Source organism: Neofelis nebulosa, chromosome X, assembly GCF_028018385.1.
Source record: "Neofelis nebulosa isolate mNeoNeb1 chromosome X, mNeoNeb1.pri, whole genome shotgun sequence".
Taxonomy (NCBI): domain Eukaryota; kingdom Metazoa; phylum Chordata; class Mammalia; order Carnivora; family Felidae; genus Neofelis; species Neofelis nebulosa.
This window is the reverse complement of record NC_080800.1, coordinates 30,349,941-30,368,543: the sequence shown is the minus strand read 5'-3', so window position 1 is coordinate 30,368,543 and position 18,603 is coordinate 30,349,941. Positions and strand designations below refer to the sequence as shown.

Here is an 18,603-nt window from a genome sequence, read left to right as displayed (position 1 = left end):
CCCACCCAGGCTCCCTGAGAAAAGGAAACCCACGTGACCAGAGGGGGGGGTGGGGGGAAGTGAGGCGACCCCGGAGCCAGAACGGCCCGGGGCGGGGCCGGAGACCAAGCTGCTGCAAGGAATTGTCCCGCGTAGCCGGTCGTAGGTGAAGGGCTCGCACCAGGCTCGGCGAGTGCCGGACACCGTGGAGGAGACAACTCGTTCCGCGCGCGCCACGCAAGGGGGTTCTTAGAAGTGGGACCGGCTTCGTGCACTGCCGAGGGCCGGGGCGCTCGCGAGCCTCTGGCGCCTGGAGCCCGGAGCCTGGAGCCGGAGCTTGACACCGCCCGGGTGCGGACTCACCGCCCCTCCTCGCTCGTCACCGCCTCCCGCAGCCTGGGGCGGGGCCGGGGCGGAGCGAGCCGAACCGCGCCGGGGCGGAGCGGGCGCCGGCAGAGCGCGGCGCGGGGCTGGCGGCGAAGGTCCGCGGCGGAATCGCCTTAGCTGCCGCTGCCGAAGACCCCCACCCGGGCCGGCAGCCCCCGCAGACCCACCTTCCCGGTGCGCGGCGGCTCCGCTGCTTCCCTCCAGAGGAGGTCGGGCTCCCCGCTCTCCGGACCCGCCTGGCGACCTCGCCTCCGGCGGGGCGGGCGGCCGCGGCGCCCGGGGCATGGCTTCGGCGGGCAGCGGCATGGAGGAGGTGCGCGTGTCGGTGCTGACCCCGCTGAAGCTGGTCGGGCTGGTGTGCATCTTCCTGGCGCTGTGTCTGGACCTGGGGGCCGTGCTGAGCCCGGCCTGGGTCACGGCCGACCACCAGTACTACCTGTCCCTGTGGGAGTCCTGCCGGAAACCCGCCAGCTTGGACATCTGGCACTGCGAGTCCACGCTCAGCAGCGGTGAGGGCCCGGCGCGCCGCGACCCCTGCCTCCAGCCCCGCACCAACCCGCGCCCCACTGCCCGGACGGCCACCGCCTCTCCGCCCCTCCCCAACCTTCTGGGTCCCCTACCCTTGTCCGCCCCGCTCCAGCCTGCCCCTTCGGGGACCCTGGGGCTGCAGCCGCCTCCCTGATGGCCACCCCTCGCCTCTCCTCCGTCCGGGCCGCCAGACCTAATGCGACGTCCCACGCCCTCTCCGTCCTCCCGTGGCCATTCCTTGGGCTCTGGAGTAACACGTATGCTATTTGGGGTCATTGTTATCATTTAAGGCGAGAACCGTGTGGCTGTGTTAAAAACGCAACGCCTTCAACACTCTCCTTGAAAAAAAAAAAAAAAAAAAAAAAAAGACCAGCATAAACGCCCCAACTCCACCGAGACGCTGTGGGTTCTCTGCTCGCTCTTCCCCACTCTATTCTCCCTCCACTCTCAAGGAGGAATTTGCCCGAGTTTACCTCTTCGTGCCCACGTTTCTGCCAGCTCTACTCCACTTTGTCTGGGTTTTCCCCAAGGAGTTGCGGTTTGGGTTTTATTTCCTTAAATTTCTGAGGGATGTGGAAAGTTGGAAGACAGGCGTAATTTCCTTTCCTTTTTTGGTGACACGTCGTTGGTTGTGAGTTGCCCTTCTTTTCCTCTCCGAATACCTCCTCTCTCCTCCAGACCTTTCTTTCTCTTCTCCATGAGCTACTTACAGATGCCTGGAAAGTTGTGGCGTATTGAGCTAGTACTGGAAACTGCAAATGGATGAGGTGCAGGGTGGAAAAAAGGATAGTCACTGGGGTTACCCAGCCTCAGGGGGAATTTACTCTCCTTGACCCCCACTTGCCTTCCCCTGAGCCCCGGTTATGCCCTTAGCAGAAATCTTCCAACTTCCGATTTCTTGCAGCAAACCCCTTTTCCTTGCTAATCTTGATTCTTCAGCTGCTGGGGTCAGTGCTGAGAAAGAGTAATAAAGGCAGAGGACCTGCCCGTGATTTTACCCACTTACCCACAGGCACCCCCCAAAAAACCGATTAAATTCCTTCGTGACAGTTTGTCTTCTCTGGGACTATTTATGAAGCTTTCCTGGAAACGTTTCAAGTTCCAAGAAAGTTGAAATAGCACAAATGCCACACAAATCCGTTTTACTTTTGTCTTTGGTTTCTTGTTTTAAGAAAGATTAGTTCACTTGGTTAAGTTTTCTTCCATAAATTTAATTTTCTGTTTACAAAAGGCTTTTTCTTTGATTTCAAATTTTCCATTGACGGGTTTCGTCTTTGTTGTTTAATTCACTGTGGAGGGGACTGGTTGGCAGCAGGAGGTCAACATTTAGGTCTTCTAATTCTTTCAGGGTTGGTTGTTTACAACTAAAGATAAAATAAATTGGTAAAATGCCTTTCTCCAGTAACCAGGGGATCCAAATAAACTTTGGAGAGAATATCTTTTCTTTGCCCTCTCCAATAGAAATGGAAATTTATGTAGGAATGCCAGCTTCAGCTTGTCTCCTTAGCAACGTGAATCTTTTGCCCCTTTCTCCTGTCTCCTGAAATAATAGCCCCCTGATTGCATAAAGACTTTTCAGATAGGTTAGAGAAACCAGCTTCTACTCCTATTTTCTTTTCAGACCTGTACGCTTTTCTCTTGGCCAGGAATGCAGGGAATGGGGAGAAGCCAGCTCTAGTTTGTTGAACGGTATGCAGTGTTTGCTAATCTTCGCTTAATTGCCTCCATACCCCTTATCTCAGCTTTTTCTCCTCTCTGGGCAAGGAAATAGGGAGACCCAAGCTTAATGCCAATGTAGTGATAAGAGGTCTGTCTACAAGGTAGAAATTGGAGGCAAGTACCGTTGCTGTCCGCCCCCCCCACCCCCGCCACTCCCGTTATTCTACCCTCTTGCTGAAACTCACACCACAGCATTTATTTCTATCTGGGTTCCTGAAAATCAGCTTCAGTTTTATTTTGCTTAAAATAGTTTTCATCCCAGAAAAAGTATAGTTGGTGAGCAAATGAGGTGGGAGGCATAGAGATGGTTTTGTCTGAAGCTAACTGGAACAAGTTCTTGACTTTCTTTATGTAGTAGCAGTTCATTTTTCCTCTCCAAGGTGGTGGGTGGGGGGTGCAGGAGGAAAGGAAACAAAATATGGAAAATTGCTCCATCTCCCCACTTTACAAAATGTGCTTTCTTAAAATGTTCTGTGAACTTGAACGTTCTATCCACAAATGTTTTGAAATGAAGAGGGAAGCTTGAATTGAAAGGAGCAATTTTCTTGCCTGTTCCAAAGGGCAGGCAGCTTAGTCTGTTTGCTGTGTGGAGTAGCAGAAAGCAGGGAGGGAAATGTCTTCTCTGAAGATTTTAAGAGATCCACTTCATTGTCTCTTGAAATGAATTACCTCGAGAGGAACCACCAAGGACAGTTTTACCGAAGGCCCTTCACCAGCATCTTCAGGGCTTAATTAAAAACCTTTGTCTTAATTAGAATTAAAACTGCTATGAAGAGGCAAGCTTGTATTTACAGAAGGGAAATTTCAGGAATGTTTCTACTGACGACAATATGTCCTAGTTAGGCCCAGTTCCTAGGGAAACTTTCCCCTCAGCCGTTATTTTTAAAGCTGCGTTTTAATTTTGGTACCAAATATGCATTGTTTGCTGCTTATACCCGTTTTATGGTTTTAAGCGAAAGCAGAAACATGCCTTTTGTGTGCTGGTCTGTTGAAGGCTGCGTCAGCATTTCTAGTAGGAACCAGTAATCCGGTGTCAGTCAACTGTAATGCTTTTCTCTGGTGTCCCAGTTCAGTGTATGGGGGACAGTCCAGGCGTTCATCCAAAGCTATAAGTTTTGCAAAAAGACAGATGAGAGGACAGGCTAATAGACTGTCATTCGCTGTGGAAACAAATAATAATAAAGTATGCTTGTTAGGAAGTTTAGAATAGGTAGTACTCACATGCCGGCCACAGAATTTCTAAAGATAGTTTTCCCCACTACTGATTTTGGCAGCCTTTTAATAAATCTTTAATCCTGTGTTTTTTTAAATGGCAGTCATATTTGTGGCTTTTGCTTAGTCACATTTAGTTTTGATAACTTTGCTTTAGAATACAGTTGTTAGGGTTTCACAGCCACAGCCATTACAAAAGAATCCTTAGTGCAAATCCAAGTGGTTGCAGAGTGCTGATCCCTAAACTCCACATCACACATACTATGTAACCTCTAGGGTGGTTTTATGTTTCTTCTTGAAAATTTATAAATATGTATAGCTATTTCATATAAAGCAGATTGCTTTTTTTGATGTCTGTGTGATTTATTGACTAAGCAAAAAGCAAGGACATGCAGATGGCCAAATGAACACGTTTTACTGAGAGTGATTTTAGGATATAACAAGTGCATTTATCCATCTTTCCATCTACAAAATCTATCCAGCTTTTTCATCCATGAAATACTTGATCAAATAGTGCCTTTTTCAAGGAATATTGTTAACATCATTGTGCACTGTCCTAAAAATAGCTACATTTGTAGCATGAGTCACTGGCAGTTTTGAAATGGCAGTGCACTGTGTGCTAATAACAGGTGAATATTATTATTTTTAGTTGACAAGAAGTTTTCTTAAGAGTGCTATATATGTAGCTCATTTTCTTAAAACTGTAGTATAAAATTCTACTTTAAAAGGCAATATAAGAAAACCCGTCTTAGGTCGTAGTTTACAATAAACCAAACTACCTAAACACCTGCAAATCTTAGAAAATCAGAGGTATAGTGATCCTGAATTCAGTTGTATATCATCCGTGCATATTTTGAATCCGTACGTTCATTGGGAAAGAGAATTTTATTGGGAAACCTCACAATGTGATGTACTCCAGGAAAGGTTCAGCTTGTTGCTTGGTATGAGTTGATATTGATGAGTGTTTACAAATAGCTCCTCAAGCCTGGATGTCAGGATGGTTAGATATTCTTCTGGCTTTCCGAAAAAGTACTTAAGTAGAACAAATGCAGTTTTATTTAACCTGCACAGGATAAATGGGTGGAAAAGTATATGAAGAGTAGCACTCAGCACCAAAACTTTCTCAATAAACTGAAGAAAACCAGGTATTACTTCTTTCACGATCTTCATGATGATTTTCTTTTAACGTCTTCTAAGATTTTCAAGCTCCCAAGATTGACTTTTACAGAGGACGTTTTAATTTGTGGGCAGATATAGTTCCTCTTTTGCTCACATTTATAGAATGATTGTAATCTCCAGGGAACCATTTAGATCAGTCTTTGTCAACAAAGGGATTTGATGAGTGTGTGAGAAGCCTTGCCTTTCATAAACCATTTCACAATAAAACCAAAACAAACAAAGGCATATCTCAAGCAATAGATTTTTCCTGCTGTCATAAATATATTTTAGGAATTTCTTTCAAGTTTCTGTTAATAGTAAGACCACTTAGCAAGACCATAAATACATCCAGTACTACTAGATATATTAGTGAAAAGGATTGTAGATGCTTCAAAATAACTCCCTGGAATACGTCACCTAAATACCACTGTAAACTTGTCTATGAACAATGCTAAATTATAACTTAATCCTGTGAGAGGGCAGAGTAGTGTTGTGGACAATACATAAAACTTTGGATTCAAACTGCCCTGAACTTGGCCACTTGACCAGTCATGTGAATTTATACAATTTAATGTCCTCAAATGGTTTGTCATTAAGATTATATAGGTAAAAGTACCTGCTCATTAGGGTTGTGTTTCCTCCTTATTATGTATTCAGAAAAACAAACCCAAATATTGCAGATTTTTTTTGGATAATTGAGGAGCACCCCTACTTAAAAGGTAAACTATCTTTGTATTGAATAATGAAGTGTGCTGTTAGTTTTGATTTTAAATTTTGCTATGGATTACCAAGCATTTAACATTGATCTTGGTAGATCATGATCACACAACTCTTTTCTAATAGCTACCTATTTTGTCAGCGTTACACAGCAGACATCTCAATTATTCCCAGTGTCACTGTAAACTTGCAAGGTAGCTAATGTTATCCCTATATGTTGTTGAAGAGATCAGGTGTTTTTATAAGTTTACCAAGTTTTCAGTCAGTGGTAAAGACAGGTTTTTTTCTGGGTTTTTATAAATTTACCAACTTTTCAATCAGTGGTAGAGACAGATTTTTTTCCAAAAGAGTACCGGTTATTAATGCTGGGAAACAAACCACCCCCAAAGTTAGTAGTATAAAACAACAATCATTTTATTATGCTCATGACTTCTGTGGGCCAAGAATTCAGATAGGACATAATGAGGATGGTTTATCTGGGCTCTGGGATATCTGGGGGCATAGCTGAGGGTGACTTGAATGGCTGGGGACTGGAACATCTGGAACTGCAGGATCCTCTTCCAAATGGTTTCACTGGGTTTGGAGCCTTGGTGGAAAGGGCTGGGAGACTGGATTCCCCAGGGACTAGCCTTCTGTCTACAAATAGAGAACTTCTACGCTCTCTAGGTGGTTTATAGTCTCAAATGACCGAGCCCCAACCAATTAAGAATCTGGACCTAATCTGCTACTTCATATTGTTGATAAGATTTTAGTTTTTTTATTATTTTTTTAATTTTTTTTAACATTTATTTTTGAGACAGAGAGAGACAGAGCATGAACGGGGGAGGGTCAGAGAGAGGGAGACACAGATTTTGAAACAGGCTCCAGGCTCTGAGCTGTCAGCACAGAGCCTGACGCGGGGCTCGAACTCACGGAGCGCGAGATCATGACCTGAGGCGAAGTCGGCCGCTTAACCGACTGAGCTACCCAGGCGCCCCTAGTTTTTTTAATGAAAGTTGTGTATGAGTCTGATGAGATACATGCTTTGTACGTGGACCCTAAAATGTTAAAATTTAAGACAGGAGCCATGTTTTGTAGTGCTAGAAAGGTATTGGAGTTGCAGCATTGTTTTTTGTTTGCTTGTTTTTCCCTTGTTTTAATAACATAATTCTTTTCCTGATAATTGCCCATATACTGAATTGCAGAATCATAGCACATTTGGGGTAGAAAATATTTCAAAATTCTTAAAAAAATTTTTTTGATGTTTATTTATTTTTGAGAGAGAGAGACAAGAGTGTGAGCAGGGGAAGGACAAAGAGAGAGGAAGACACAGAATCCGAAGCAGGCTCCAGGCTCTGAGTTGTCAGCACAGAGCTTGACACGGGGTTATAACTCACAAACTGTGAGATCATGACCTGAGCCGAAATCAAGAGTTGGTCGCTCAACTGACTGAGTTACCCAGACACCCCTAGATGTCTACTTTTTTATAAGATTATTTATCATCCAAGATTTGATTTCACAAAGAATTTAAGGTCTTCAAATAGACTCATGTTGATAAGTCTGTTAAGTTTTAGATGTTTATTATCATTAAATTTACACTGTTGTCATGACTAGTCCTTAAAAATCAACAAAACTTGTTTTTCTTTCTTTATTTTTTTAAATTTTTTTTTTAACGTTTATTTATTTTTGAGACAGAGAGCATGAACAGGGGAGGAGCAGAGAGAGAGGGAGACACAGAATCTGAAACAGGCTCCAGGCTCTGAGCCGTCAGCACAGAGCCCGACGCAGGGCTCGAACTCACAGACCGCGAGATCATGACCTGGGCTGAAGTCGGCCGCTTAACCGACTGAGCCACCCAGGCGCCCCAAAACTTGTTTTTCTTTAAATTTCTCCATGATAGGATACTTTATTTTCATTTATTATTATTTTTTTTATTTTGAGAGAGAGCATGAGTCGGTGGGGGGGGGGGACAGAGAGAGAGGGAGACACAGAATCTGAAGCAGATTCCAGGCTCTGAACTGTCAGCACAGAGCCTGACATAGGGCTTGAATTCACCACTGTGAGATCATGACCTGAGCTGAGGTCAGATGCTCAACCAACTGAGCCACCCAGGCGCCCCTGTGATAGAATACTTTAAAACATCTGTTTAATTCTACTTTGAATCACAATTGAAAAATATGTGGAAGGCAGTCATGTAAGTTTCTTAAATTGATTAAATGAATATAAATTTCACTAGATCAAGTTTTTACTGCATTCTGACCTTATTTTTAAAAAGATACATTTACTTATCAAAAGAGATGGATTTTTCCTTAGAATTTCATCCTTATGTGTGAAAGGCACTGACAGCTAAATCTTACCGGTCTTTTCAAAGTATTGGATCATCTCCCTTGAAAATTAGACAAGGACACCATTCCTTACCCTTTTTTGCTTCTATATTTGTGTGGGATTTTAAGACACTAGTACACCATCACTTTTCTATTCTGTTGTAGTCTTCGTTCTTTTGGCACAAAAGACTCCCATTAAAAAAGAAAACAAAACAGAAAACCTATAAAAATGAGGCCTCCATGGCTCCCAGAGCACCAAAAAAAAAAAACAAGAAAATACCTAGGAGATTATTTTTGTCTCTACTAGCTTATTAACTGGGAGATTTTAAATGATAGTTTAATGAGGCATGTTTCAACATGTCACCTATCAATTCTCTTTTCAAAATATATGTTTATTAGCAAGAAGATGTTTAAACACAGAAGTTGGGGTCCCTGAGCGACATGACATATCCTTAAATGTGTTTAAAGGCACACCCACAAACAACTCAAATTTCCATCAAAAGGTGTTTTATTGCTCTCATGTTTTAAGGTCCCTAAACCAAAAGTTGATCAAAATGTTGCCATAATACTTTGTGAATGCAACCTGGTGTCTATTCCTAGCACCATTAGGTGACTTAAGGAGAGAAATGATCTTTCCTCTTTCTTAAGGTCTCACACGTACCCAAAGTTAACTTTGTTAAAATATAGTCATTGACTTAATAGCAGGGAGTAGGCATTATCCTGGTACAGTTAGCCAGTTAGCTAGCGCTGTGCCAGGTAGTGATGGTGAAGTGATGAATGAAACACTTTCCTTCAAACAAATTAACAAATTCATATAAATGTACAAACTAATGTAAAAGAGGAAATGTTAGTTCAACTTCTGCAGAGGGATAGAAGAGATTTCCTCTAAAGAAGTTTGGTAACAGGAAACCACTAACTTACTAGTTTTATCCCTCCCATATTTACTAAGAAGGTATCTTAATACTGATCATGGGTGACTGTCTAGTTGTCTTCCATCTACCTTTTGACTATTAATAGCTACTCTAAACCCATCACAGATTTTTAGTTGATTAGAGGAAAATCGAGTACTGATTGGCAGGCAGCGAGCAGTTTACTGTCCCACTGCAGTGCAGGTCATGATCTCACAGTTCAGGAGTTTGAGTTGGGGAGGGGGTGGGGGAGGGAGAGAGAGAGAGAGAAAAAGAGAAAGAGAGAGACTCTCTCTCTTTCTCTTTTTCTCTCTCTTTCTCTTTCTCGCTCTCCTTCTTTCTCTCTCTCGCTCTCTCTCTCTCCTCTCTCTCTCTCTCTCTCCTCTCTCTCTCTCTCCTCTCTCTCTCTCTTCCCCATGTGTCCTCGTCCGTGTGCGGGTCTTCTTCCTGCTTTTCCAGATAATTATCCAAGTTTTCTAAATCGCAAAATTGCAACCTTCATAGGTTTTTTCCTAAGAGTAGGGAAGGAAAAATGTTCATTGTAACTCATCACAACTCTATGGAAATACCATGATTAGGAATTACTATTGAGAAATACCAGTACCTGTTAGATAATATTAGTTACCATCAAATGTTAATGAAAGCTTTCTAACATGGTAAGAAACAACAGTCCTTAGTGGTGATGGTGTAGTTTTGTTTTTTGTTTTCTTTTTTATCTAAATTCTGAAACATGCTTTAAAAGAAGGGCTTTTTGCTAAGCACTGTATATAATGGTCTTATTTTGGGGAAAAGACCCCATATGTTATGGTATTTAGATGATAAATTGCATTTTCACCAAATTTTCTAAGAGAATTCTGTGAAGCAGCTAAAACGACCCTTTATTTGTTAAAGAAAAGGAGATGTGTATTCTTCTAACATCAACACAAAATAATTCAAGAGACTTGAACGAAGCTGTCATAAATTGAAAATTTGTAACTTGTCTGGCACTTTTGGACAACCAGAGTTTTCCAGAATTTTGGCAAAATTGACCTGCACTTTGGTCATTAAAGTTGTTGCATCACTTATTTGCGCGGTTACCCAGGGGTCATTTATGTGCTTAAAATCAGGTTCGCCCTGCAGTTTGACACATTTTTTAATTTATAAATTGTCCTGAAGAGTAGGACTCTAATTTGTATCATTGCAACTTGATTGACACCGTACCTCAAGTAGATCCTTTTCTAAAATTCCATTTCACTTTGCACAGCACATGGCAGTGTCTATACTGTCATTTTGTAAAAGACACATAGTTGTTTGCTTTAAACATCTGTTTGCACGTGAAGAATGTTAGATTTGCTATTACTTACTTGAAGAGACATTGTCATTTTAATTACTGAAATGAGAATCCGAATTCTTCTTTTCCCGCCTTTGTTTGTGTCTATGTCTCATGGAGTAGCGGGAAATTAATGCAACACTGACGGATTTAGGTCAGAATGCAATTTAGCCAAGAAAACAAAGTTTCAACTCCCTCAGTAATGGTTTTGGTTTTCCACTTCATTTGCCACATGCAGACTAAAAAACTCTAGTATATCATTTGATACTTCTGGAAATATTTTGGCTGCTAAGTCAATAGTTATTTTCCTTTTCCACAAAATAACAGCACCATTTCAATTCAATTTTTCATGTATGAGGATATGGACTTATTGTCCAACTCGGAAGTATATAGCATTAATCTCAAAATAAATTCTTAAAGTACAATTGATGGAAATAATTAAATGCCATAATTTCTAATGAGATGAGCTATTCGGGAAAAAGACACGGCCTTCTGTGAAGAAATGGAGATGTTGGAGAATTTGGGTTTGACATGTTATTCTGTAATGGGAGCTTTTTTTCCTCTTAATTAAGTATAAACCATCCCATTATTTCCAGTTCCTGATAATAAAATGGAATTGGCAATAGTGAGTTTGCTTTCTGAGCTCTCACCAATGTAATGAAAAGAACTTTAAATGTTTGGCTATAAATATGTCCTACAAGTGAATAAAAACTATCTGGATGAACCGAAGGTTTGAGTTGAATAATACAGCTAATGTGGGTGAATTAGGGAGGATTTAGGGATGACCTGTGAGGTGGTATCAAGATGATAGGGAAAGATCATTCTCTCTTCGAGGTTGAACGGTAAATGATTTTGATTGTACGAATGGATATCATTTTGATTAATGTAACTCTTTTTGGACAACTCAAAGGTGAAAATAAAAGTGACTGGCAAATTTGAATGTGATTATAAAAGTTATTTTTTTAACAATCAGTATTTTAATTTGGGATGAGAACTGTTGAACACTGATACCCCTATATTAAAACATTAAAGTACATTTAGGAAAATACTACCCACGGGAACAGTGGGAGTTGAATTTATAAGGTTAAAAATCTGTTTCTTCGTTGCTTTTTAAATTTTACCTAATTTCCTAGAAGAAGTGACAATTGTGTGCTCAGGGATTTACAGAAGGTAGAACAAATTTCAGTGTATAAGCAATACCTACAGAGGTAAATAAATTAGGCAGTGTTTGACAAGTTAAAGGTTTTGAAATAAGGTGGGTGGAGGAAAGCTTTAGGCACTGGTGTGGTGCCTTTGACCTTGGTTCAAATGTATGGAAGGTGTATTTCATTAAGATTTTGCCTTTACTGAAAAATGGAAGTAGATTTGACCACAAATTCCCTAAAGGGATGTGAATTCTCCAATTTGGCAATTATGATGTGGCCCATAGAATTTTCATAATGCAGCAGCAATTTCAGACCAGTCTCCTGTATTAGACTGTAAAGTAAGTCAGCACAATTCTGCAGAATACTAAAGCATTTATAGACATTGGAAACTCTGGTGCCAGCTAATAAAAATACCTTGAAAGAGGACTTGAATTTAGTTCCTGAGTTGCATATTAATGCTGGACTTGATGTTATGGCATAAGGACTGCCCAGTTTTTATTCTGTAACTGTAGGGGAAAGTATAACATTATATATATTCATTCCTATTATATTTTTCCTTTTTTTTCTGGTGGAAAAAGCACTATTAGAGAAGCACATGCTTATCTTGAGCATTGGCTTTCATCGGTGCACTTCCAATACCTTCTGTGTATCATTGTGTCAGTTTGGCCAAAATATAGTAGTTCCCCACCACCCTTATCTGTGTGGGATATGTTCCAAGACCCCCAGTGAATGCCTGGAACTGTGGGTAGTACTGAACCCTAGATATACTATGTTTTTTCCTATTTACATATACCTGTGATAAAGTTTAATTTTTAAGTTAGACACAGTAAGAGATTAGCAACAATAACTAAGATTATAAAACTGAAGAGTTATAACAATATACTATAATAAAAGTTACGTAAATGCGAGCTCTCTCTCAGAATATTGTATTATGCTGTACTCATCCTTGTGATGATATGAGATGATAAAATGCCTACATGATGAAATGAAGTGAGGTGAATGATACAGGCACTAACATAGCCTTAGGCTACTTTTGACCTTCTGATGATCCCTTAGGAGGAGGATCCTCTACTTCCAGACTGGACTGCCTTTGACCCCGGGTAACTGAAACCATGGAAAGCGGAACTGCAGATGAGGGGGACTACTATACTCCCCGTATACCATGGCAGCCTCATTTTAGGTTTGATTCGATACATCTCAGCCCATTTGAGTCCTCACTGGTTCCTAGACCAAGGAGGTACATTTTGTCATCAAAACTCATTACCACTTGTTCTCAGAGATCTTGGAAACCAAACTCACATTTCAAATCAACTGGCGTGACAGTGAACAATGACCAGTTTTAATTGTGCAGAGCACTGCAATTTGTAAAATATCACCAACAGTCATTGCGGTTCTGTGGCGCTGGTTTGTGTTCACTGCTCCACGACAGTGTCAGTTCATCATTTATAAAAATGTGTAAAACTAACGCAGAGTAATAAATCTCTAAGTAGTCTCAACACATCACCTGACTAAATGCTGTGAGGGCTATAAAATTGTGGAATTAAGATTGATATAGAAATTAACCAATTATGAGAACTTAAAATAGATGATTTTTTTTAAAGAAATGGGGCTGAAAATTGACAATTTTATGACGTTTTAATTTGTTTTGCAAACACTGTTTATGGGATAGCAAGTATGTGTGGCCTGCAAACCTTCTAATGGATAAACCATTAGTGTAGAGACAAGTTTTCTGGTCACTTATTATACTATTACCATAAAATTGTTCAAGTTCTGTAGTATATATCTTGTTAAATCTACATTTGGTAAATAAGTAAATATATGTGTACACATGAAGCCCAACGTATATTATTTTAATGGCCATTAGTAGGTATCTCTAAAACTATTTTTCAGTTTTTTATAATCCCCCATATTCTAGTGTCATTCAGCAACAAAGAAGAAATGGTATCAGGCCAATCTACATAGCCCCTGACTGTAGCTCACCCGTAAGGCCGGTCCTAATATGTGGACAATGGATTCTAGCTGTTGACAGAAAGAGACAGTGTTCTCAGCTCCAGGGTACCTAGTGATGAACTGTGAAAAGTACCCTAGGTCTTACTGACTGTGGCAGCCATATTGAATCACTTTTTCAGCTTCCTGATTGATGTTCAACTGATCATCGAGTTAAAGCTTTGGTCCTGGGCAACCTGCCTGAGTGAAGCGTTCCAAATGGATATAATGACAACAATCTCAAAACTTGGCACTGTGTACCAGAGATATAGCCTCTGGTACTTCAGTGTAAGCCCCAGCTTTCTGGCCAGGGCGGTGGCAGACATGGCCCAATTCTAGTCTTTTGTAAAATAAAATGGCTTCTCTGCTTGAACAGGCATTATCTGTGGTTATGGGCCAAAGGGAAGGGTAGCAATATTACAGTGTGATATTGGTAATATGCCTTTTTGACTTTATGTCTAGGATGACTTCCTCATTAGCCACAAATGTCAGTACTAAAAATAAATATAGGACATAGAGGAAAATCAGAACTGGTTGTATTTACTTAGTTTTTAGAACTATTTCCTGTGCTATAAGAACCCCCCTTCCTAATTAGGTCCTAGTCCCTTTTAATAAGTGTTATTCTCTTGGTGGCTTCTGATGCATTTTATTGGTTTCCCATATGAAATAAAGTATTACCATTTTCAGGATATTCGACATTTTGTGACTAGGGTTTTTTTGTACTTTTCTCTTGCTAAATTGCATAGGCATCACTTTGCACTCCTGTATTAGTCACTTATCAAATTGACTTCATAATGAAATTATTATTGTCTGAAAGACCTTTACCTAGAAAAACCTTCAACATTTATAAATGATATGTCAAGTACAGACCATGGGTCTGCAAAATTTAGCTGAAGGGTCAAAGCAAGCCCACCACCTGTTTTTGTAGATAAAGTTTTATTGAGACACAGCCATGCTCATCCATTTACATATCATCTTTGGCTGTTTTCACACCACGCAGCAGAGGTTGATTAGTTGTAAGAGACCCTGACCTGCAAAGCTGAAAATACTGTCTGGCCCTTTATAGGGAAAGTTTGCCTATTTTTTTCTGTCTTAGTTTGTTTTCACAAAATGCAAATGCCTGTATTTTAGCTATTCTTTGAGGATATTTAAAGTAGAGGAAAGTGATCAAGATCAATTCCTTTTTTATGAGTGAAAAGTGGAAGCAGTCAAAGGATGGTATTTTATACATATGTATTGGGCTGTGTGAAAGAGCTTATCAGAAAAAAGCAATCTTTTAAGGTACTTTTTAAATGAGTGAATAGTTGTATCTTGACTTAAAATTAACTCTTTAAAAGTTCTTAAAGTAATTTGGAGAAAGTTGCTAAAAGTAATGATCATTTTATGAAAATAATGGTCCAACTAGAAAATATTCAGCATAGGCCCTTTTAAAGAATCTGATGGATGAACGGATGGATTTTTTTTGGTGCCCCAAACACTTTGATATAATGAAAATTTTACTTTTTCAGAAGTTTCAACTTAAACGTTTTCAGAACAATTTCTATTATGTTAAAGTGTAAAATAATTGTCCTATGTATAAACTTTTTCAAAGAAATTTGGAGACTTCCAAATGTAAGGATTATTCTTTTGGCTTTTTAATTTTTTTAAAAAAATTTTTTATTCTTTTGGCTTTTTAAATTCAAAGCTACATGCTGTTATGGAACAAAAAAGCCATAGTATGGCTATCCTTTTAAACTCTAGTTGAAAGCCAGATATACTTTTGTTTGAAGTTATATGCCTTTGTTACAAGTAGATGGCTGAAAAATACTCTCCAGTTTCTTGTGATTCACCTTTATATTTTAAGAAGTGTGGATTTTTTTTTCTCTTTTCCCCTTGTTTGTTTGTTTCCTGAATACATGGTGAGTTCTAATTCAGTGCTGGTTATAAATCCAGAATTTATTAAAAGGAAAGGATGTGGAAGAGGACTCTTGAGGTGGAGAAATACAAGTATAACTAAAAGGAGAAAATCCTAGGGAATTGTAGGTTCCTCCACTCGTCCCTTATCCGACAGTGGTAAAGTGTGCACTTTGGAAGCTTTCTCGAGGGATAATTTCAGAGTGCAGCATCAAAATGTCATGAATTCTTGACTTTAGATAGACCACATTGCAACTTAACTATGGATTAAAGTTTGTTTTCATTTTCTGCACATATATTAAAGTGAAGGCCAGAAGAGGCAGCCTGGGACTTCCAAAGGACCCCCGCTGAAGAATGTTATGGACAGTATCATTTTTTTGTGATGCTTCCTAAGCTGGGTAGTGCTTTCATATATTATTCACTTTGCTTCTTCTTAGAGAACATTCTACTCTTCTGTGGAAGGGGAAATGGGCCAATTTTCTGTCAGGCTATTTTTACATCTTTATAAGCAATGACACATGCATTTAAGTAAGGTTTACTTTTCACTCAGCACATGGGAGACAAAGTATCCATGTACAGAGACCTGTACATAGTAAGTGGTCAATATATGCTTGCTGTTTCCATGCATGAGTGAAGAAGAGGGCATGTCAGCTATTTAGAGTACCTTCTGGCTCCCTGGGAATACTTAATTTCACAAACCATCCTTGCAGTAAATACCACAGTAAGATTAGAATGAAATGAAAGAGAGGCAGAAAAAACAGCCGACAAATTCTCCTGCTGCCAGTTTGCTGGGGGAGTTGTTTTAGAGAAAGGGAGGAAGAGAAGGCAAATATAAACTTGGTGTGTGTGGGGATTTTTGTTTGTTGTTTGTTTTTTGTTTTTGTTTTTTGTTGTTTTTGTACAGAAAGGGCAGGCTTTACAAAAAAGGACAGAAAAAAAAGAGTGAAAGAATGTATTACAACATGGGTGGATATCAGAGACATGTAAGCCAGAAACAAAACAAATATCCCAGGGACACTTGCGTGGCTCATTCGGTTGAGCATCCAACTCTTGTTTTCGGTTCAGGTCGTGATCTCATGCATGGTTCCTGAGATTGAGCCCTACCAGAGGTTAGCTCCCCCGCTAACAGCACAGAGCCTGCTTGGGATTCTCTCTCTCCCTTTCTCTCTCTCTCTCTCATTCTCTCCCCCTTTCTCTCTGCCCCTCTCCCGCTTGTGCCCCTAGCACAGCTGTCTCTCAAAATAAATAAATAAACATTAAAAAAATAAACATCACACACTTAAAAGCCAGACACAAAAGAGTTCATGCCATTTACATAATAGGCACAGATAAATCCGAGGTATAGATAGATGTCCATTACTAGCCTGGGTGGGAGGGTGATACTGAGTGGGGAGGAGGGAGAGGCATGAAGGAACCACGGTGATGGAAATGTTCTAGACCTTAATCTGGATTGTGGTTATATGAGTATATGAATATATCTAAAATTTCATCACATTCTCTACTTTCATATTTAAGATTTGTGAACTTTAGCTCAATAGAAAAAAACAGTAATCAAAATAGGTTATGGAAAGGATACCAAATTTACCATGAAGGCTTAATAGAGTCTGGAAAGCATGGCAAACCCCTGCTCTAAAAACACTGCTGAGCTTAGCATAATAGACTTTTCTGAAGAAGGACATTTATAGTAATTTTTGTTGTAAAAAATTTCAATTCCCAAAGGACGCTTAGCACACAGTAAGATCACATGTATTTAGATGCAGCAAGGTGAACATAGTTGTGTTGATTCTTTGAGGACTGACTGCTTAAAAGCAGTATCTTCTTTTCTTTCCAGATTGGCAGATTGCTACCCTGGCTTTACTCTTAGGCGGTGCTGCCATCATTCTTATCGCATTCCTGGTGGGTTTGATTTCTATCTGCGTGGGATCTCGAAGGCGCTTCTACAGACCTGTTGCTGTCATGCTCTTTGCAGCAGGTAAATATATATTTATTACTTTCAAACTGATATTAAAGTTTCATGAACCTTTCTACCATCCTGTCTTCTCATGCAAAAGCAGTATGTGGTTGCTGCATTACATACAAATTGAGAGACATTTGTTATATTTTAAGGTAAATTGGCTAAGGGTTTATCATATTATTAGTTTTCAGTGTGTTAAATAAGCATTTCACAGAGCATAGTGGCAATTTCTAAACTTCTAACTAAAACATGAATAAGTAATAGTTCTTGACAGGGCTGTTGCCTTACGAATTGCAGCAGATGTGTTTACGAACAGTCTTCACATTCAGTTTTTTTCCACTCCTTTTACCGCCCCCTTGGTGATCTTAAGGCAACATTATTGTTTTCTGACATGAAACTGAAAAACATTCCAATATGGATAGCCTTAAAGGTATAAATCTATTTGGAAATAAACACGGCTGTAATGAAAAATGATAATGTAGAACTCGAACCATCAGATAATTCAGTTGTATGAGGTCAATGCCATATTCATTAACTTAACAACCATCATTCTGTGAAGCACAGCTTGGATAAAAATATCAACCAAGGTAAGATGGAAGTTTTGCTGAAATCAAGGAACTATTTAGAAAGGAGGTTTACAAGATTAAAAGTCCAGCACATTGTTATGTGTTTTAATTTTCATTTGTAAGAATAGCTTTGAATATATTGTTCTCTTCAATTCAAACTGAAATATTCCTGTGGTGCCTTCAGTTTACCCTGTCAGTCACATCTGATTTGAAGACTGCAAAATAAGCCCCCGTGACTGTCAATAATGAAGACACTGACAGAACCATCTAGGCTATTAGATGGATTTTTTTTTTTTTAAAGGCTGTTTAAAGATGGGAACAGATGAAATTTCTCAGTATTTGAAGGGTAGTTTGATCTAAAAATGTAAGATCAGAAGTATTCTGCTGCCCCCTGCTGTTTGTGTTCATTTTTTATACCCACAAAGACTGATCATAATGTAGGTGTCATAAAAATAAAGGTCCAAAGGCCTGAAGCAATCTGGAAAAACTGCTAATTCAAATCTCTTAAGTGACTTGCTCAAGATTACATAGTAGTTACCAGCAGAGCCGGGGCTGGGAGGCTACTGAATTTTAAACATGGCTCATTCGCTAATGATTTGTTCATTCAGCTGTTTATTAGGTACCTATTACAGAGTGTACACTGTATTAAGAGACCCATAAAACTAGCTAAGTATCACCACAGATACTTTCTAATAAGAGTAGAAAACACTATTACAAAAAATATTCTGAAAAAAATATTCTGAAGTCATAGGCAGTGACCATACTATGATTATTTTGTTGATCTCCTGTGTAATAAAGAACTGTATTGTGAATCATTTGGTAAACCTGAAAATTCTCCT

The 18,603-nt window shown here is 39.8% G+C and overlaps 1 protein-coding gene across 1 annotated transcript in view; it reads left to right on the top strand.

The window, feature by feature from the left end:
- Positions 1-346: 346 nt before the first annotated feature.
- TMEM47 (transmembrane protein 47) overlaps positions 347-18,603 on the top strand; it is a 30,479-nt gene continuing 12,222 nt past the window's right edge. Inside the window, exons 1-2 of the mRNA XM_058712619.1 lie at positions 347-875; positions 17,076-17,216. Of these exons, the coding sequence (XP_058568602.1) occupies positions 650-875; positions 17,076-17,216 (367 nt within the window). The 5' untranslated portion in view covers positions 347-649. The remainder of the gene's footprint in view (positions 876-17,075; positions 17,217-18,603) is intronic.